This window comes from Mesocricetus auratus, unplaced genomic scaffold (assembly GCF_017639785.1).
Source record: "Mesocricetus auratus isolate SY011 unplaced genomic scaffold, BCM_Maur_2.0 Super-Scaffold_100027, whole genome shotgun sequence".
Lineage (NCBI taxonomy): Eukaryota > Metazoa > Chordata > Mammalia > Rodentia > Cricetidae > Mesocricetus > Mesocricetus auratus.
Genome location: NW_024429208.1, coordinates 7028088 through 7049661, shown reverse-complemented (window position 1 = coordinate 7049661; position 21574 = coordinate 7028088). Strand labels below are relative to the sequence as shown.

The following is a 21574-nucleotide window of genomic DNA, read 5'->3' as shown; positions in this document are numbered from 1 at the left end:
TCTCTGGATACTTCACCTGTCTCTTCCCTTCTCTCCTGTCGTGGGATCCACAGGCTCCTGTGTTTGGATACTTGGTCTTCCGCCGGTGCTGGCGCTTTGGCAGGCTGGAGACCCTTCAGGAGGTGGAGCCTCCCTCAAGGAAGTGAATTACTGCAGGTGGTCCCTGAGGTCTATAGTCTGGCCCTGCTTCCTGTCTGGTCTCTGCTTCCTTATCTACCCACATGTGAATCAGCAGTTTCATGTTGCAGTCGCCCGCAGTCACCACCGTGAGGAACAATACCCACCTCCAAACTGTGAGCTAAAGCAAATCCTTTCTCACTCAAGAACTGCTTCTCGTCGGGCACGTGGTCACAGTGATGAGACGAGGAATATGTCTCCCTCACACTGGCCCTCCCTTGGGACCCACCCGTCTGTGGCCTTGATGATATCCACCAGAGGCTCAGGACCCAGCCCCAGTGTTACCTTGCTTTGGCCTCCAACCCTCACCTTGAATATCCTCAGCCACATCTATGACCTTCAGCCATGGCCCCGAGCCACACTGCATCCCCTGCTGAGTCGAGTCGAGGTTCCCCCATTCATCTCTGACAGCAGAGAGTGGCTTATTCACACATCACCACCCGCAAGACAGATCTCTTTTTTAGGCTCTCTCTCTCTGGATGCTTTTCTTTGCCCTTATTTTTATGTAAAGTCCAAAGTAAAATAACATTTTAAATCAAAGAAGATATAAATCTCATGGCTCATTTTGCTGAGACCAAAATGAGAAAACGTGGAATGATTCCAAGGAGGGAAAACAAAAAACCCACTGCCTCTGCCCAGGCTTCTGCTGGTTTAACCATCCGCTCCCCTCTCCCCTGCTCTTTTATGCTCACCAGGTCTCCCTCACTCAAGTGTGGCAAATTATGTAATTAGTGAAAGAGCAACAATTTTGCTGAGAAAATGGTTATGTGTTTATGGAAGTTCAATGGTGCAAAATGTCTAAGGGAAGCCATTTGCTAAGCTAGAGAAAGACACTGGAACTGGGTCCCCAGCCAGCTCTCAGCAGAACCCAGGCAGTTCAGAAGTGCCAACTGTCAACAAAACCATTTGGAGGCACTGCCCAGGGGCCAGGTGCCCATACTGGCCGGGCCTCAGTACCCACCTCTCTTTCTCCTCACTGTTGACTCAAAGAATCAAAACCAGCTGCAGCATAGTTACCAGAAAACCATGCCATTAACCAGTCTTATTGGTGACCTCTGCTGGAATCACAGCTTTCTACATGCCCTCCCCCCACCCCGTTTTCTCCAAGACATCCGAGTCATCAGACAACATCAAGCCTAATTGTTATTATTCTCTAAGATCCCTCTTGGACATCAGGGGTTTAGAGTATGCATTTACCTTTAGTGGTTTGATCACCTGACATGTGTGTTGTTTCAGAATCCCTTGACTGGCTTGCTATAGCGAGATTGCATTGCTTTCCTGAGCCCGTCCAGACTGGCAGGCAAGCTCTTCCAAGGCAAGCTTCATTTCAGGAGGATACTTCACCCGGGGGATGCCACCTTTGCTTTAGTGTGTGCCCTGGTCTTAGGAAGTACAGAAACTTAGACCAGAGGCTTGACTACTGTTCTCGTTAGCATTAGCTGTCAAATTGACACAGCACAGAATCGCCTGAAATAATAATAATAATGTCTTCATCAGTGTGGCCTGTGGGCATTTCTGTGAACGTCTGTCTTGATGGATGCAGGTGGGCCCAGCCCAATGTGGGCGGTGCCACCCCAGGCAGGTGGTTCTGAGCTGTGTGAGAAAACTGGCTAAGTAAGCATGAGCCTTCGGAGATGCCAAAGAGTGAGCCAGCAGCCAAGGGTCTTCCGTGGTTTTTACTTCAAGCTCCTGACAGGACTTCCCTCAACGACAGATTGTGACCTGGAAATGTGTAATCCAAATGAAAACTTTCTTCCCCTACGTTGCTTTTGGTGTGTGTGTGTGTGTGTGTGTGTGTGTGTGTTTATCACAATGGAAACGAAGCAGGACATGTTCTATGTCTATGCCTTTGACATTGAATAGGCCTCAGGGACACATCAGAGGTTACCATTATGGTCACTTCCAGGAGCCATCCCAGACAGGAGGTACAGCAGAGTTTCCTCTGAGGTCATCCCTGGATGTCTTACCTAGGCTATCACTGGGCTTTCCGTCACCATGTCCCATCAGGGTAACGGGATGACAGAAAAATGGGGCGACTGGGAATGGCCCCTCCTCCAGAACAGAGAGAAAGAAGTTAGTGCGAGTAGCTAGGGGCAGGCACGAAGATTCCAGATGAGAAGACAGCGGAGAGACACTTCTTCACTATCCTGGAGCTACACGAGCGTTTCGGTCGAGGACCCCATCTGTTTTGTTAAATTGACAATTTCCTTCAGCAGGAAATCAAGGTTCATACTGAGTTTCAGACTAACTACTGAGTAAGAAATAGCTTCACTGTCTAAAGACTCTGCTTTTTAAGATGTTCAGCATGTAACCTAATTTCGTTTGATGGAGTTTGTTTTGCTTTCTCCATTTGCTACCTAGACATGTGTTTCATTATTTCCCACAGAACTGGGCTTGGGAGGGAGAGCCAGGGAGCCAGAGTTCCCCGCGCCTCAAAAGTACCACAAAAAGAAGAAGAAATAATATTAAATAAAATTAAAATAAATTACAAGGTCAACTGTACCAGGGGGTTTTCTCACAGCCTCCAACAGCACATATGCGCACACTCATATGCACACATGTGCACACACACACACCAAAACTCAAAAGTGTAATATTAGAACAAACCTAGACATGGGAGGATTATTTATTGGGAGGGATTTTCTTTTTTAAATTTTATTTATTTGATATATTTATTTTGTATATTTTAATTACATTTGTGTGTGTGCACGCGTGAACACACACATGTGCATGAGCATGTACTCACAAGAGCGTGCGCATGCCCCACAGTGCTTATGTGCGGATCAGAGTACACCTTGGGAGAGTTGTTTTTTTCCCTTCTACCCTGTGGATCCCAGACTCCAACTCATGTTAAGTTTGGTGACAAGTGCCTTTCCCCACTGAGCCATCTTGCCAGCCCAGGAGTGGTTTTCATTGGCGGAAAAAGTTCTATCTGCTGTGGTCCTTTTAGGGTGGATCCTATCAACACCCCGTTTTCAACTTCTCAAATGCCAAGTCTTCTAAAAGCATGCTAACATGAAGACCTGGGTTTATCTCTCAAGAAGTAATTATTGCATACCGTGAGTTCTTGGGATCAGAAGCAGGGGTTCGGAACGGTTCTTTGAACAGTGACGTGAGAGGAAGAGACGGACAAGCGATAGGAAAAGCGTCAACGGTTTAATTGAGGGAGAGTAATGAGGGACCCGCCCGGAAGGGGGGACACACACATCTGAGTCTCTCAAGGGCAGGGCTCCCATGTGGCTCTTCTGGTGCCCATGGCAGGCAGAAACGAACTTACTTGATGTCACACAGGAGGGCCACTCCCCTCAGGATCCAGTGATCCGGGGACAGCACAGTGCGCAGGTACACCACCGTGATGAAGGTGAGGTCGGTTCGCCGGGGCTTCTTGTAGATAGGACACACGTACAGCTTCGGGTCCTTGGGTGCCGTGGAGTTGATGGCAAAGATGTGCAGAACAGGGAGCTGCATGAAGAGAACCTTCGGGGTGGACTCTGTGAGCTTCCCGTTCCTCCTGTCCCAGGACGCCCCGTCCATGTACAGCCCGTAAATAAAGACGCCTTCCTGAAAGATCAAGGGGCAGAGACGGGGAGGTGCCGAAAGCCAGGCATCCGTTATGTGATCAGGACTGCCAGTTCAGAAAGAAAACACACACCTGTCTTAGAGCACTAGCAGATAAGAAAACACCACGGGGAAAATGGCATTCATGAAATACTAGGACACGTCTTCCCCTGGGGCACACAGTGAGTCTAGCTGCATGGTGGAAATGCCCTGCTACGAGTTATTGGAATGTGGGGTGGCCAACCTGGGCAACAGGGAGACCGGGCCACCTCTGCAGGTAGCTGTAAGTCCAGTTTGTGCTGGTGCAACTTAGAGCTGTTGCCAATGGGGCTTTCAGCCGAGATGACCAAGCCAACCCGAGGCTCCACAAGATGAAATAAGACCAGAGCGCCCCCAGAGGCCTGGAGTGGTACAGCAAAGTGGGCATGAGCACTGAGGACTTGGCCACTCCACAGTGTGTGACCAAACCATCCTCCCTACATCCCTTCTTTCCTACAAATGGGCTTGCCTTCCTGGGCCTCACCTTTAAATCAAGGAAGCTGAGACCCTTGAGTACAGGTAAAAGCTTGAAATTTGTTAATGGAATTGCCTGGTGAAGGGTTCTGAGGATAAGAGCAGTGACTTTGGACCGAAAGTCATGTGGGCTTTCGCCTTCAGAGCAGACTGCAGAGGGGAGAGTCCTGAAGAGCTCCCTGAAGGGATGGGGCAGCGTATGGAACCGGGGAGGAAGAGGCTGAGGCAACTCCACAAAGACAGACAGGATGGGCAGAGAAGATATTTTACTTCTTGGCAAAGGGTTCAAAGGTAATAAAATGAGTTACCACTTGACCATGGAAGACAAATCTGCTGAGCTGAAGTGCCTGAACTCTACCTTGCAGGCACCGGGGAGCCACAGAACATGTATTCATTAAAACGAGAGAGGGTCAGAGAGAATCATGCAAGCTCATAAAGTATATTTATGTAGAAGATGGTAGCCATTTTTTCTGTTTCTAATGAAGATGGGGCCGGGGGAAGTAAATGTAGATCATGGTAAAGGACAGAGAGATTAGCCGCAGAGAGTTTCTGGGACTCTTTCACGTGGGCTACCTGCATGAGGACCACGGTTTCTGAACCACACGCTGAAGCATGTGGTTTGACAGTGAGACCGTAGGCAGTCCTAGAGAATCCAGAGACAGGAGTTCCCACCATGAGCTTAGAGGTTGACTACTGTTTACACCAACCAAGTGACCACCAGGAACCATCACACAGCCAACTGTGTCCTTTTCCTATCGCCCTCGCAATTTAGGGACCTCAAGAGTCATAGTGCAAAGACGTGGCAGGTGGAATAGTGTCGCCCCAAATTTACATCAGCCCAGAGCCTAAGATGCACCATTTGACTTTGTAGATATAAATGCTCTGGGTCTAGAAAGGCCCTAGATCCATTATGGTGCGTGCACACGTGTAGGGGTAGGCCACACAGAAAGGCACATGGGGAACAAGGCTTCTGACAGTGGTGTTAGGCACTGGAATGAGACATCCAAAAACCAACCAAGCTTTCCAAGGGCTGCCAGTGGGTATCAGCAGCCAGGACAGAGTCATGGAGTAGGCTTGTCTCTCACAGCTTCCTTCTGGAAGAAACCAACACAGCCAATAGCTGGTTTGTTTTGTTCTGTTTTGAGACAGGGTCTCATGTAGCCCAAGCTGGCCTTAAACTCCTGATCTTCCTGCTCTGTCTCCCGAGTGTTGGGATTACAGGTGCGCACCACAACACCCAGCCTATGTGGTGCTGGGCGCCCAACTAGGGCTCCATGCTGCTAAGCCAGCGCTCTCCCAACTGAGCTACCGTGGTTTCCTGACTGTGAGGGGAAAACATTCTAAGATTTTAGTAACCCAGTCTTGTGGTATTTTAGGCAACAAATATGGATCAAGGTACCAGGAAGCTAAGCAGTACGACAAATACATAGAGGTGACATGTGCGAGGGGAGGGGGGTTGGAGGTGGGTGGGTTGGGAGCGGGGGGGGGGGGGGAGGTGCAATCATAGACAGAAGATGCAAGAACCTTGGAGTATGTACTAGAGGGGGAAGGGTGTGTGGAATGAGGACGTGGAGAGGTATAAAGAACCTTCTGAAAACTGGAAGGAAGATCTCCCACTACAAACTTGGGCATAAAACTTGCATGGGAGCTGAGGAGAATCATCTGCTCTTGTCCCATGGCCATCAAAGAAGAAGAAAGAAGAACTAAGATTTATTGAGTTGCCATGTCAGATCCGCCACCAGCTTATGTGATGGTGCTTGCAGCCGTGTGACTTCCTGCAGAGTCACATATTTTTTTCAGACGTAGGAGCAAAATCATGGAAGAAGTTGCCTAGCATCCGTGTCAAAACAGCGGCTCAGAGGGCCTGCTTTCTCCACAGCATGGCTATGCTCTGCACCCAAGAGTCCCCCAAACACACTGAGGGACAATACAGCTGGTCCAGTGGACTCCGTGGCCCTCAGCTGATCCAGGGGACCCCGTGAGCCCAGCGCAGGAGCTGAAGACACATGGGAATCCTTCCAAGCGAATGTGTACATAACTTGCGTTAATAAAGAAAGGTCACCAGGAAAGTCTCTGGGCTTACTAGCTCTTGTCATTAACCTCCCACTCAGCAGATGGGGGAGGCACTGGCCTTGAGGCTGTCTGGTTACAACTGAGAAAAAACTCCCTGAAAAGCAGATAGGCTTCACTGACGAAGCCAAGGTCGGGTTTTACTTTTGTGTTTGCTTTTGTGGTACAGGGAATTGACCCAGGGCCTTGCAAACTAGGCAACATTCGGCCTCTCACACCCGCAGCAACGGTTTTGACCTGAACTCGGATTTCCAAGCTCAGCTCCCCACAGTGCCTACCACAGGGGGTGAGGTGATCTCTTCTTTGGTCTGCCGCAGGACTTCATTGTGGATGGTCACCGTGTCCAACGCCCAGCCTTTGTGAGCTCGAGTCACTTCTTGCCTCATTGCTGTGAGGAAGCCTAGAGAGAGAGGAGAGAGAGAGAGAGAGAGAGAGAGAGAGAGAGAGAGAGAGAGAGAGAGAGAGAGAGAGAGAGAGAGAGAGAGAGAGAGAGAGAGAGAGAGAGAGAGAGAGAGAGAAGACTCTTGGTGAAGTCCACTTCAGAAACACAGAGTACATTGACACTAAGGGTGGCTTGACAGTGTCTAACGGAGGAGCTGAGAGCAGAACCACAGGGCAAGGGGCATTTCTTCTAGGGGTTTTGTTTCCATGGGGACAGTGAAGAGAGAGGGACCTGGGACTGCAAGTCTTTTTAAGGGTTTCAGCCCAGTCCCAGCTCATGGTCTCTACTGGAAAACACAATATCCAACGTGTGACCGGAATGGTAAAGTATTCTGAGAAACAGCCTTCCAATTAAACCTGAATCAAACCATTATGAAGCTTCTATTTGCCATAATGGGACAATTTCATTTAGTCTAAGGAAATAAGGCATAAACACCATAATAGAAACCTGACTTTCAATTTGATCAAGCAGAGCAATCACACCGGAAAGGGAAAGCTACATCTTTTCATGCGCATAATACAGTTATTTTAAGATAATGGGTGGCTCCGTATCTTGTGGCCTTTCTCTAAACTTAATATTTGGGAATCATGCCATTCATTTCAATAAGAGAAGTCTTTTCTGGAGAGTGGCATTTGATGTCAGAAAAAAACAAAATATCCAGAATTTTAAAGCCAGCTGGAAAGCCAGCTGCCCGTGGTCTACCTGTGCAAATGGTGCCAACATCGTTAAGACCGTTGAAAATAGGAAATGTATTCACCCACAGTAATCTTTTTTTTTAATTGCTAATTCTTGGTAACCTTATGCATGAATACAGTGTGTTTAGACCATCTCTGTCCCTACCTCCCATCCCTGGAGCGAGAACCATGGAGCAGAGGTTGTAAGGGGTTAAGCTCCCGGGACATGGGAAGGAAGAACCACACCCAGCCTGGCTGTACAGAGGGACTCCACTGCGTGGAGAGGGATACCCATTCTTTCACTTGTCCATTCTCCTGAGAGCGGCCACAGAGTGCCAGGCACAGTTCACGGCGGCACAAAGTGGAAGAGGCCACCCATGGGCCCTGCATTCAAGCCTCAGAGAGTCTGCTTCTAGATGAGCAGTTCTCACCCTGCCTAGAGCTGCGACCCTACCCTTTATAGGGTCCCTCATGCTGCGGCGACCCCCAACCATAACGTTATTTTCATTGCTACTTCCCGACTGTAGTTAGGTAAACATCTGTGTTTTCCAATGGTCTTAGGTGACCCCTGTGAGAGTCATTTGACCCCCCCAAGGAAGTCGAGACCCATGGGTGACGAGCCATTGCCCTAGAGGGAGGCAGGGCGTTAGCATATCACAGTCAAAGGTGTGAGAAACGTTTAGGAAGTCCTAACTGCAATGTGGGCGCTAACTGCAACTCCCCTTTCAATATTTATCCTTGCTGTTTCTAATTGTGGGTAAGCCTGCCATGGGGGTGGGGAGGGAAGGGAAGAGACATCAGATCGCAGTGGAGCTGGATGGCAGGCAGGTGGCTGTGAGCTGGCTGGCTGCCATGGGTGCTGGGGACCAGTGCACACTCTCAACTGCCGAGCCTTCGCCTCTCCAGCCCGATTGCAAACCTTCAAATACGGCATGAGAACTTGCAAGACAGGGCAGGACCCAGTCCATTTGAAGACACACGGGCAGAGCCCGGGCTAAGGCAGGAGTCGATGGTTCCAGATGAAGACAGCACAAAGGCAGCAGCGTCATTGCTCGGGTCAGAGCTCCTACTGCTTCTCCCACAATGCATTTTTACTGTATCTATGTACGTTCGTGTGCATATGTGTGCACCTGCATGCCTTGGCACGAATATAGAAGTCAGAGAGCAACCTATAGGGAGCAGTTCTCTCTTTCCACCATGTGGGTCCCAGGGTCTAACTCAGGTTGTCAAGCTTGGTGGTGAGAGACTTTACCCAGGAGTCATTTCGCCGGCCCCACATCGCTTCTTGGGAGGTGGAAAAGCCACTGGACGTTTAGAGGAGGCCAATGACTTGCCTGCATTTGCAGCTAGGAAAACTCATTCAAAGCACCCGTTAAAACAGGGTCTGGGGCCTCTCCATCAACCAGAGTAGAAAAGAACACGCTTGCAGTGAAATCTCAGCTGGCAACAACAGCTGGCCACTTCCTAGAGTCCCAGAAGGTGATCTGATCACCAAGCGATCATGCTCACTTCCTTTTTTTTTTTTTGAGATTTATTTTTTATGAGTATTTGCCTGCCTGTAAGTCTGCTCAAGGTGTGTGCATGCAGTGCCCATGGAGGCCAGAAGAGGGCATCAAATCCCCTGGAACTGGAGTTATAGATAGTTGTGAGCCACCATGTAGGTGCTGGGAAGCAAACCTGGGTCCTCTGGAAGAGAAGCCAGTGCTCTTAACCATTGAGCCATTCACCTCCCCAGCTCCTCGCTTTCATTTTGGAACACTGGGAAAATCCCACACATCAGTAACACATTCCATATGTTTGTAGGTCAGTGGTGTGTGTGTATGTGTGTGTGTGTGAGTGTGTGTGTGTTTGTGTATGTGTAAAATAAAAAACTCAACTCATCCTTCTAATCAGTCCATGAAAACGTCATCTTTCTGTATTTATTTATTTGTATGAGTGTTTTGCTTGCATGTACTATTCTTGTGGCCTGGTACCCACGGAGGCCATAATATTGCATCAGATTCCCTGGAACTGTAATTACAGATGGTTGTGAGCAGACATGTACTTGTTAGGAGTTGAATTCAAGTCCTCTGTAAGAGCAGTCAGTGCTTTTAACTGCTGAGCCATCTCTCATGCTCAAAATGTCATTTTCATAACTCAACACAGTGTTCATCCACATGTCTATTAGACACTGCATATCCAACTTGAATGTCTGGAATTAAATTGACCTTAGCTTATGATATTTTAAAATTCACCTCTGATATTATGAAGCTACGAGGTCATAATGTCCAAGTCACTAATCCTAGTCTTAACCTCCTCTCTACACTGGTTGAGTAATTGATATTTTTTTCTATAACATCTTAAGTCATAACTAAACTGTAAATTGACCTCATCCATATGGCCCTCAGGGTCATGCCAGAGTGTCTGAAGAAAAGGGAACCTGGCTGTGTGTGGTTTAAGTATCTTCTTTCTGCTTCTAAGATTTTAGTCATTATCAGGGAGTCCTGCAAAATTCCGGTGCTGTTAAGGAACACTGTTTCCTGTCTGGTCCTACTGGAGAGCATGCGTTACACTGTCCAGACTCCAACAGTAAGCATCCTGTTCTTAGCAAGCCAGCAGGTGGGATCCAGGACACACGCCTGTCCAGAAACCAAGGAAGGCAGTGTTGAGCAAACACACGCAGACCTAGAACAAGGGTAAGGGATGGCTTGTGAGCCATTCCTACTCAGAGAGCATGAACAGGAAAGGAGACATGCATTTCCAAATCCATCTATCATGTACCTTTCCACCCATTTATTTGAGATGGAGTCTCATTATCTAGCTAGCTTTAAACACCATCTGTAGCCAAGAGTGACCTTCCTTGAGCATCTAATTCTTCTGCTGTTTCCTCCTCCTCCTCCTCCTCCTCCTCCTCCTCCTCCTCCTCCTCCTCCTCCTCCTCCTCCTCCTCCTCCTCCTCCTCCAAAACCACTCATTTTCTGTGGTACTGGGAATCCAACCCAGGACTCTGCACGTGTTAACAAGCACTCCACCAACTGAGCTGCATGGCCGGCAGCTTCTTCAGGCTTCATCATTTCACATTGGCTTCCTATGAAGGGCACGATCTTGTCACAGTATAAACGTATTGAGCCCTCCGAAACATTAATTGTTGGGTTTTAAGAAACGAATGGCTGTCTCTCTTGGAGACTGATGTCAAACCTAATGAAACTATAATCTGCTCTTTCTGCAACTTGCATAAGCTCTTAAAGGACTATTGGTACAGCTTTCTTCACAAAAGCTTAGAAATCAAACACTTTTGTTTTGGCATGAATTTAGTTATAATCATTCCAAAAGTGATTCAAATGTTCCCAATCTTGAAAGAAGAAACGAAAAGCCAGTCAGAGTGAGACCTCAGCAGCAATAATCTTTTATTCTTCATGAAGTATAGCCACCCACATGAAAAATGGGTGACTCTGACTAAACACTGCAGTTCTCTGTGGTCTCGGTGAGGTGCTTAAACAGTCCTTCCTTCAAATTTTATAAAGCATAATGAATTCTTAAAACACTTGTCAAGTTCATTATTTTAAGAAACTCACTATTAATCTAGGATCACACTGTGGAAAGGCAGGTCTGAAGCAACACTTTTCATGTGTTAATTCCCCTGACGGGAGCCAGCTAATCCTGAAGCAAACGGCTTTCTGCCCCTGACTTGAGCAATCAGCTAGCTTAGAGAGAGCCGTGGCGTGTTTTAAGTGGTCTTCCCCACAAGGTCTTAGAAAAGACAAACAAACAGCTGATCAGGAAAGCTGTGCTTCTCAGCTTTACCGAGAGTTGGTTGGTCTTCTGTAAAAACAGTCCTGTGTCAATGGCAGGTGACAGGAGTGTGTGTGAGCCCCTGTGCCTGGAGGCCAGAGTTCAACATCAGGTATCTTCCTCAATTGCACTCCACCTCATTTGTTTGTTTGGGCTTTTGTTTTTTGGATTTTGTTATCGGTTTTTTCTTTGTTTTTCAAGACAAGGTTTCTCTGTGTAGCCCTGGTTGTCTTGGAACTCACTCTGTAGACCAGGCTGACCTCGAATTCACAGAGATTCACCTGTCTCTGCCTCCCAAGTGCTGGGATTAAAGGTGTGTGCCGCCGCTGCCTGGCTTGTTTGTTTTTGAGGCAGGGTCTCTCACTGAACACATAGCTCCCAAGTCAATTGGAAGGGCTGCCAACAAGTGCTGGAGTTGCAGATTTACGCCACCGTGCCTGACTTTTATATAGGTGCTGGGGTTGCAGATGTACCCCACCATGCCTGACTTTTATATAGGTGCTAGGGATCTGAGTTCAGATCCTCATGCCTCACTAAGTCATCTCCCCAGACTCCCAGGTAGCACTTTTTTCCTCAATAAATGAATTGGTCCTTCTGTAATGGGTCTTGGTTTGCACAGTTACTTCCTGTCTAAACAATTACCACACCTCCCAGCAGCATCTTCAAAGATGAAGAGAAATGATGTCCCTGCCGTGTGGTTATGACAGGCAGTTTTTCCCCCAAATGAGAAGCAAATGTGGTTCATTGGCAAGTTAAATAAAAGGACAGAAATCATTAGACAAGGATGAGGCTGGTCAGTCGAGCTAATGAGCACACACTGGGCACCTTTCAGAAGCACTGACCAAATGTAGCAGGACAGGTGTTTGAAACAGCTGGAAATTCAACACCAGGGCAGCTTGGTCCAGAGTTGTGAAAACAGAACTGATGGAGGAGGAATCCACATGCTACAGCAGAGTTTCTTCTCAAACGGCGTGCGTGTCCGTGTGCATGTGTGTGTGTGTCAGTGTGTGCGTAGGAGTGTGTGTGTGTATGAGTGTGAGTGTGTAAGTGTAAGAGTGTATGTGAGTATGAGAGTGTGTATGAGTGTGTGTAAGTGTAAGAGTGTATGTGAATGTGAGAGTGTATGTGAGTGTGAGTATGAGTATGTGTGTGAATGAGTGTGAGAGAGTGTGTGTGTGTAACTAGAGACTGAAGTCACGTGTCTTCCTCAATCACCCCCTTACCTTATTTTTCTAAGACAGGATTCGTTGAACCTGGAGCTCACCAATTTGGTTAGACTGCCTGGCCATTGCGTTTCTGAGTCCCATCTTCTCTGCCACCCCCCTGCTTGGATTACAGGTGCATGCAGCCACATCCAGTTTCCTTCGAATTTTAATGATTCAGGAATCATCTGGAGAAGGGACTCCAGGTTCTGCCCTGGCAGGTGGGTCAGGAGTGGGACCAAGTGTTCTGCATCTCCATCATGCAGTTGCTGCAGCAGGACCACACATCAGCTAGAGGGATCTAAGGTCAAGGTTCTTGTCACGCTAGAATGACTAAGGGAGCTCTTAAGAAAACTGATCATAGAGGCTCTCCACTCTAGAGTCTAGAGGTCCTGACCCCTGAGATTCGGACACGATTGGTTTTGGGTTCCAGACATTAGTATGTATTAAAAATGTCCCAGGTGGTTCTGCCGTGGAAGGCAGGCCTGAGAGCTGCCACTCTGTCAAATGCTCTCGAAAGACAGGCCACTTGCCAGTCACTGACCCACATTTGTTTTAAGAACCAGTTCGATGAAGGGGAAGGGCAACACTTCCGAGTACAAGTGAAATATCTACTAGCCTTGTCAGTGGGATGAGCTGGCTCTTCGTAGGGACTCTAGAGAACACAGGAACTTTGTGACACTCCTCTAAATGGCAGGCTCCATCAGAACCCACAAACACAGTAAAGCCGGTACCCTCTGCCCCAAATGGCTGATGTGCGGAAGTTTAACACAGCCAGCCTTCTCCTTGTGTCACTATGGTTTTTCCTCGATCCCTCCACGGTTCCAACTCTTCTCTCCCTCCAAACCTTCCCATTATGGCCTCTGGCACAGTTCCATTTCCACATAAAATACTCTCTCCACCTTTCTGCTTTTACTGGAATCAACCCTAGACACATAAGCACTTCCCAGTCATTCCTCCACCCATCACAAGAACCGCTCTGCTACCCTGACAACCACAGGCTCTGGTGACTGACCCCCTTTCTCTTCATCATTCCTGCCATCTGCCCCAATCACTTCAGTACCCCACCAACATCCGCTCTGTGTGCGTGCACGTGTGTGTGTGTGTGTGTGTGTGTGTGTGTGCGAGAGAGAGAGAGAGAGAGAGAGAGAGAGAGAGAGATGTGTGTATGTAAAGGCCAGAAGTCACCTTACATTTTGAGACAGGCTCTATGCCTTGAACCAGGACCACTGATTTAGCTGGACTAGCTGGCCAGCAAGCCCCAGTGGATCTTCCTTGTCCCTGTACCCTGAGTGATGGGATTACAGGCCTGCGCCAAGGCACTCAGCTTTCTTTGTGGGTGCTGGGGATCTGAACTGGGGTCCTTACGCTTGCATATCAAGCCCTTTACTGAGGCATCGTCTCACTCCCTCTGTCCCTCTTCAGTGTCCCTCCAACAGTCTGGCCTCTCTGCTCTTGACCTCATCATTTCTGTATTTATTAATTTTATTTTGTATGTGCAGGAGGAGGGCAGGGGTGACCAAGTGTGTGCTGTGGTGCATGTGTGAAGGTCAGAGGACAATATGTGGAAATCCGTTCTCTCCTTCCACCATGTAGGTTCCAGGGAACAAACTCAGGTCAACAGGCCTGGGGGCAAGTGCCTTCTGGGTGCCCCTGAGTCATCTTGCTTGCCCTGACTGCAACATCTGTAGCTAATCAACTCCACCCCTTTTTTTCTCTGCCTCATTAGATCCTTCCTTTTCATTGCATGCCAGGCCAAGCCCCAGTCACAGGTGAACCCAGAGACCCTCTTCCTACAGCAGTACCTGACTGATGGAGAATACCAGCCAGTACCACACAGCTGCCGTGTAGAATTTCAGTGGGCTTCAAAGTCCCCCGATGTCCTTTTCTGTCTCTGCCAGCCTTCTTCCCCCATCTTCTGTCACTTTCCTGAAATTCTTGCCCCCATCAAAATCTTGCCTCTGCCTTTAAATGGAGGATAGAAAATTCCCTTTGCCCCTTAGCACCAAGCCTGCGCCACTGTGAGCATCTGTCTCAGTTAAGGTCTCTATTGCTGTGACGAAACACCGTGACCAAAAAGTAGCTAGGGGAGGAAAAGGGTTTTTTGGATTATACTTCCACAGCGTCAGGCCAGGAGCTCAATCAGGACAGGAACCTGGCGGTGTTAAGCTGATACAGAGGCAGTGGAGGGTGCTGCTTACTGGCTGGCACAGTCTGCTTTTCTACGGCCTCACCCACAACGGGCTGTACCCTCCCACGTCAATGACTAATTAAGAAAACACTCGACAGACTTGTCCACAGCTGCATCTCATGGGGGCATTTTCTCAGCCGAGGGCTCCCTCCTCTCAGAGGACTCTAGCTTGTGTCAAGGTGACACACAGCCATCCAGCAAGCATCTCTGGCCAGTCCTTCCTTGCTGCTCTTGTGACAAAGGGAGAGGTGTCCAGGTGCCCATCCAGTGGCCCTGCACAGTCTCTCCACTGATACCCATCCCCCTCCCCTGCCTTTTTAAATCCCCTGGCTGGCATCCTTAGACTGCCTCTCCCTCCCTCCCTCTGCGCCCTCTCCTCCTTGCCTCCACCAGCATTTGAATGGGTTTCTCATTAAAAGAGAAAGAAAAGCCTTCCTTCTTATAAATGTCCTCTGATATATTCCTTGCTTTTCTCTCTCTCCACTTCCTCTACTCATCTTAAAATCTGACCCCTCAAGTCCCCACCTACACCCCTGGGACTTGTATTCCAACTGTGATCTTGCTGAGAAATACATCTAGCCATTTGGGGCCCATCTGGCTTGACCTCTGGCAGCCTGTGTCATGACTGTACCCTCTCTTTCTCTTCTGGGACCATGTGTTCCTGCTCTCCCTTTTCCAAGCTATTGGTGGAGGGTCCAAGTTTGTGTGTTCTGGAGGATGATGCACAAGGAGCCAGCAGAATCTTGGTGGGGACAGTTTAGGGGAAAGGCGGCCAGATTTGCACTGGGGAGACCACTGGAGGACAGGACTCCCTACGCTGGCTGTGGCATTGAGTCACTCACATGGAGCGATGAGCAGCCACACCTGTGAGAACAGGAGCCTGAGGCCCAAGGCAGAGCCTGACTGGGAAAGTCACAAGAAGGGCTGAGGGGCAGGAAGAGAACCAAGGAAGAGTACTGCTGGAAGCCAGGCTCTACAAGAGTTTCCAGGAATTATAGAGATGGCTCAGCAGTTAACAGCACTTACTGCTCTTCCCGAGGACTGGAGTTCGGTTCCCAGAACCCACAATGTGTGCCTCCTAACAATCTATAACTGCACCTTGAGGAGGGGTATCAGACACCCCCTTCTGGCCTGTGTGGGCACCAGGATGAACGTAGCACACACAAGGCGGGTCCGAACTTGACACCCTGGCTACGGTCAAGGGAATATGAACTTGGCGGAAATGTCACTAGGTGGAGGTGGCCTTGGAGATAGTGGTTTTGGTGGTTCCTGATGGCAGGCCAAATTACAAGGGGCTAGACAGTTGGCAGCCATGGCAAGACTAGACTTTTAGGAGATGTGGCTGTGACTATGACCAAGGTCAGTGCGAACGGCTCTCTCATCCGAACGCAGGCAGAACCGGCTGTCAGCCACGCTGAGGCTTTTCACTGAGTGCAGTGGGTCCCTCTGCAGTTCTGAGATTTGGGCACAGGGGCAGGAGGAAACAGCTAAAGAATTGACATGAGACTAGAAGTTTTTCCTGGTTCCTTTCCAATCCTGAAAGTCTATTAACCCTTGGCCCACTTTCCACCTTGACAAGCAGCACTTTTGGAGCCGTTCTCAAAAACAGCATTTGGGAATGCATTGCTCTGAAAATACACACACACACACCACACCACACACACACACACACACACACACACACACACACACACACACACCACACATACCACACCACACACACACACACAGAGAAGCAAGATAACAGGACAAAAATGACCCATCTCTTTTCTTCGGCAACAGCCCCCCTAAGTGAAGAATCTTGATTCACCCGAAAGAATAAGTTGGTATTGACATCTGCTGCAATAGACCGCTATGGCTTAGGGAGACACTGAAAAAAAAAAGGCATCTAAATGGCACCAAGCTCCAGACTGAATTCAGCATTTGGAATATGATTGCTGCTGCAGGTTTCGATCTAATACAGAGGTGCGAGGCCCAGGGAGCACGGCCAGCCTCCACCACCATGTCATTAGCACACCTTTGAGTCATTCCCAGCATCAAATGACAAAACGTGGCTATTAATTTGAAGCTATCACTAAGGAGTCAGTGTCTAAGCTTGAAGTCTGCCTCCCTGTAATTCATCCCTACTGGTTTAGACACATCCCCATGCAGAGGGGACACACACCCCAGAATCTAAACCAGGTGTACACAATGCTCCTGAATGGAGAATGGGGGGGTGGGGGCAAGACTTCCCTTGAGGACCCTGAGAATCACAGCCTTAAATGTGCTCAAAGCTGCCGGGGAACACCAGCGAAAGAGAAAGGCTCTCCGGGTCTGCAGGATCTGGAGGAGAGTCCGCCCGCCCAGCCACCGAACAAGCCACACCACTGAAACAAACAGCACAGGTCACCGCTGCAGCGAGTGTGACCGTTTTAATCATGCGGTCTAATTGTCCACATGGCTGAGCTCATCAACCGCCACGGAAATAACTGTGAAGGGGGCCTGAAAAACACCAGGTGAGGCTCTGCACTACATGACTCAGCCTCTTCCAATATGCCAGACCCCCCCCCCGAAAAAAACAAGCCAGTCACAAGACAAGTGAGTGATGCGGCCACAGTGCTGGCTGGGATGTTAACCGGGGTGGGGGTGGGGTGGCAAAAGAAGAATGTCACCTGGGCCTCAAAGCCACCTGAGTCTGAGAAGACGGGTCCTGATGGGAAATACACCACACACAGATGTGTTACAAGGCCGTAAAAATGTGCACATGTGAACAAATTTAATTTATTACATTTATTTATGGGGGGTGCATGGCACAGCGCACATGTGGAGGCCAAAGGACAACTAACTTATTGTAGTTTATTCTCTTTCCACACTGGGGGTCCTGGGGTTTGAACTCAAGTCATCAGCCTTGGCGGCAAGCGCCTTTACTTTCTGAGCTACCTTGCCAGCCCCCAGCTTCTTGGGTTTATGAAGAGACTTCAGCCTCTTTGTTGTCAGCACTATGTTTTATTTAAATGTGCGGGGTGTCACATTTAAAGCCATTTACTTAAATGTTTTGAACTAAAGGAATAAGATGATTTTTGTCATAGTGACTTGCGACGCAGCCACAAGGCTCAGGAGATGAGTTCACACTGGAGGATCTATTGTTAATGTCAGATAACCCTTATCTGTTTGGACACTGTCTGTGCACACACCTCGGGAGGGGAGGGGCCGCGAAGCTCTCTGCTTTTCAGATGTGGCCAACCGATGTGGAACGGGAAAGCAATTTGTGCCTTCTGTCAAGAGGAGGAGAAGGAAGCAGGGATGTGGTTTCTGTGCAGGAAGAGGTGACCTCCAGACTTTTCAGCAACAAGACGAAAGCAATCATAGATAAGGTTGTGAGGGTGCTGGCTTGAATTCAGTGTGGACTTCATAAGCCGCAGCCATGAGGGGAAAACGTCAGAAGTCTCCCATCGAGGCAGAAGTAAAGAATCTGAAAGGGTTTTGTCTTATTGGTAGGTGGTACTAAAAATGCCCATCTCCATTTTTTTTTTCGAAACAGAATTTAGGGGCCACTGAGATTGCGCAGTGGTTAAGAGCACTTGCTGCTCTTGTAGAAGATCCAGGTTTGGTGTCTTCCAGCTGCCTGTAACTCTGCCCATGTGATCCAACACTCCCTTCTGCCCTCTGTGGGCACCTGCACACAGAGGGTGCACATGCATGCACTCGGGTGCGCGTGTGCGCAGACACACACACAGTTGTGCAACTTGTTGTGAAGGTAGAAATTGCCATGGTTCATGGTATAAACTCAGAAAATGTTAGGGCACTTGAAAATGCATGGAGCAGAGCTGGCAAGATTGCTCAGTGGGTAAAGCACTTGCTGAGCAAACCTCATGACCTGATTTCAATCTTCACAACCTACATAAAGATAGCAGGAGAGAACCAACTCCACAAAGTTATCCTCTGACTACCTCCCCCCACACACAATGACATACACACCCCCTATATCACACACCTAGTAAGTAACTAATCAATCTCAGAGAGAATTTGCATCAAACAAATGGACACATATGTACAGACGGCAAAGTGAATACATTCTCTAAAGGCCTGATGGTTGCTTACATTCTATTTATAAGAAGTAACTCAGTGTCTAGAGTGTATGGATCAGTAGATATTCACCAAGGAAAGGGCCGTGTCACCCACATGCAGGGAAAGAAACAGTATATCGCAGACCCCAGGACGTCCCACTGTGCCTTCCTAGAGGGCGGACCGTGACCCTGGTTTTCAGCATCCTGCGTCCACTGCGCCCATCCTTGGCCTTCGTGCAAATGGGCTCCTACAGGTGTTGCAATTTTCACTGCCCTGCCTTCACTCAGCATTGTTTTTATGAGACTTACCCATATTGCCGTGAGTAGCAGTGATTCCTCCCAAATCAGTAAGAATGAACGCTTCTTAACTCACTGACAGACCAAACTATCGGGGCGCAGAGCATAAAGACACCCGAATTCCTTCCTCTGGCTGAGGACGGCTTGAAGTGAACTACCTGCCCTGTGGTGAAACAGAGCGTTGCTAGCTCTCCAGACCTTACGTGCCAGCGGCATTCTCGGAGGATGTTTCCAAAATGGAGGGGTGGATGACGCAGAACAGCCGAGCACCCTCGGGGAGAAGGGAGAAAGACGACCACCACCCCAGCCCTGGCCAAAGCTCACTCAATTTTTCAGGTCTAATTTTCTAACCCAAATCAGAAAATTCTGGCATGTCTCTGATGTCTCAAGCTTTGGCTCTTGTATTTTATTTATTACCTATTCTTTGGGGGGGGCACGCGTTACAGTGTGTGCACATATGAGTGGAGGTTAGAGGTCAATGTCAGGCATCTTCCTCTATCTCCACGTTATTCTTAATTTTTAAGGGTTTATTTATTTGTGTTTTATGTGTATGAGTGTTTGGTGCAATGCATGTATATCATGTGTGTGCCTGGTTCTAGCAGAGGTCAGGGGAGGGTGTTGGGCCCCTGGAACTGGAGTTACAGATGGTTGTGAGCCACCGGGTGAATGATGAGAGCCAAGCCCGGGTCCTTTGCAGGAGCAGCCGGCGCTCACAACAGTAGGGTCACTGCTCCACCTTGTTTTCCTAGATAACGTCTCTCGCTGAACCCGGAGTTTGTCCATTTGACTAGCCAGCCTACCCGGCAAGCCCCCAGTATCCTCCAGTCTGAAGCCTCCCAGCACCATCGGGCCTGGATTTGTTGACACACGTACTGAGAATCAAACTCGGGTCTTCACACCTGTATGGCAAGCACTTTCCCAAATGACCTGTCTCCTTGGCCCTGGCTTGACTTTCCCATCGACAGTTAAAAATTAAAGTTTGAGAGAAGATTTCTTTTAACCCTTTCACCACAGGCCATGGCTTACTCACGTGACTGAACAGGAAATGGGGGAAAGGTTCGGCCACTGCGCAGCGTGACAAAAGTGACAAGAAGGATTTTATGTATTCTTGGAAGCCTGTCCCTAGCACCCAGCAGCTGTAGGACCGCACCCAGATTTATGGAGTATACTTTCAGGGAGCACCTACCTTGCGGGTTAAAGAAACCAGTCATCCAGAACACGTTAGGCCTCCCTTCAAATATCCAGACTGAAAACTGAGAGTTCCTCTCCAGAAGCTCAGTGAACCAGAAGCCTAGGGTGGAGGAGTCCCAGGACACCCTCTTCCAGAGCTGAGGTATGCGGGCATCATACATGTTGTCCAGGGCATCTCTTAAGTTCTGAAGGAGATGAGGGTAACATGTGTGACTACGGAAGCTGGAGAGAAGGCTCAGCAACTAAGAGCACACAGTGCTCTTGCAGAGAACCTGAGTTTGGGTTCTCCACGTTCATGTCAAGTAGCTCACGACTACTGGCAATTCCAGCTTCAGGGGGTCATACGCCCTCTTCTGGCCTCCACAGGCACCTGCACTCATGTACACAAACACACAGACATATACATGATTAAAATGGAACATATATATATAAGATCTTTTTAAAATAGTGGTTTTGTGAGCTGGAGAGATGGCTCAGCAGTTAAGAGCACTTGCTGCTCTTGGGGAGGTTTAATTACCAGCACCCACAGGAAGCTCACAACTGTCTGTAATTAGTCTCAGCGGGTACTGCACATATATAGTGTATATACATACATATATGCAGGCAACATATTCATCTATATAAAAATGAATAGATACTAAAAATTAATGGCTTTAGAAATACATGAATAGGAAACATTACTGGGGAGCTGGGAAATAGCTCAGTTGGCAAACTGATTATGTTGTGAGCAGGAGGACCTGAGATTTCTCAGGACCCACATAAAAATATCTGGCTATGGGAGTATACATTACAATCCCAGTACCGGGCAGGCAGAGGCAAGACAATCTCTAGGGGTCACTGGCCCGTTACCCTCGTCTAATGGGTAAGGCACAGGTTCCAGTGAGAGACTCTGCCTCACAGATAAAGATGTCTGTCTCTGTGAGTTTGAGGCTAGCCTGGTCTACAGAGCAAGTTCCAGGACAGCTACGGCTACACAGCGAAGCCCTGTCTTGAAAAACAAAACCAAAAATTAAAAATAAAGGTGGCTGAGGAATGACATTTGAGTTTGCTCTCTGCCCTCAACATGCAGGATCTCACACATGTGTATGCACACTGACACACATAAGTACAAACACACACAAATGAACATGTGCATACACAGATGCATGCATGCAAAAAGAGAGAAAGAAAGAAAGGCAGGAAGGAAGGGAGGGAGGGAGGAAGAAAGGAAGGAAGGAAGGAAGGAAGGAAGGAAGGAAGGAAGGAAGGAAGGACAGGAAAAGTAACCCAAAGAGGGAGATGCCTACCTCACTCATGATGATTGTCCCTTCAATAGCCAGTTTGAGATCACTCAGGCTAATTCTGAGCATTGAAATGACCTTCTGCATTCTGTCAATTTCTTGTCTGAGAAATATGTTCATTGAATTAAGGTGTCCCATCTTTATCAAACGAGCTTTCACCTA

The 21574-nt window shown here is 48.4% G+C and overlaps 1 protein-coding gene across 1 annotated transcript in view; it reads right to left on the bottom strand.

The window, feature by feature from the left end:
* Positions 1-3314: 3314 nt before the first annotated feature.
* The window catches only part of Dnah8 (dynein axonemal heavy chain 8), a 225385-nt gene continuing 207125 nt past the window's right edge, over positions 3315-21574 (bottom strand). The window contains exons 90-93 of the mRNA XM_040732039.1: positions 21419-21571; positions 20128-20317; positions 6597-6718; positions 3315-3738 (exon numbers count right to left, since the gene is read on the bottom strand). Coding sequence (XP_040587973.1) covers positions 3451-3738; positions 6597-6718; positions 20128-20317; positions 21419-21571 — 753 coding nt within the window. The 3' untranslated portion in view covers positions 3315-3450. The remainder of the gene's footprint in view (positions 3739-6596; positions 6719-20127; positions 20318-21418; positions 21572-21574) is intronic.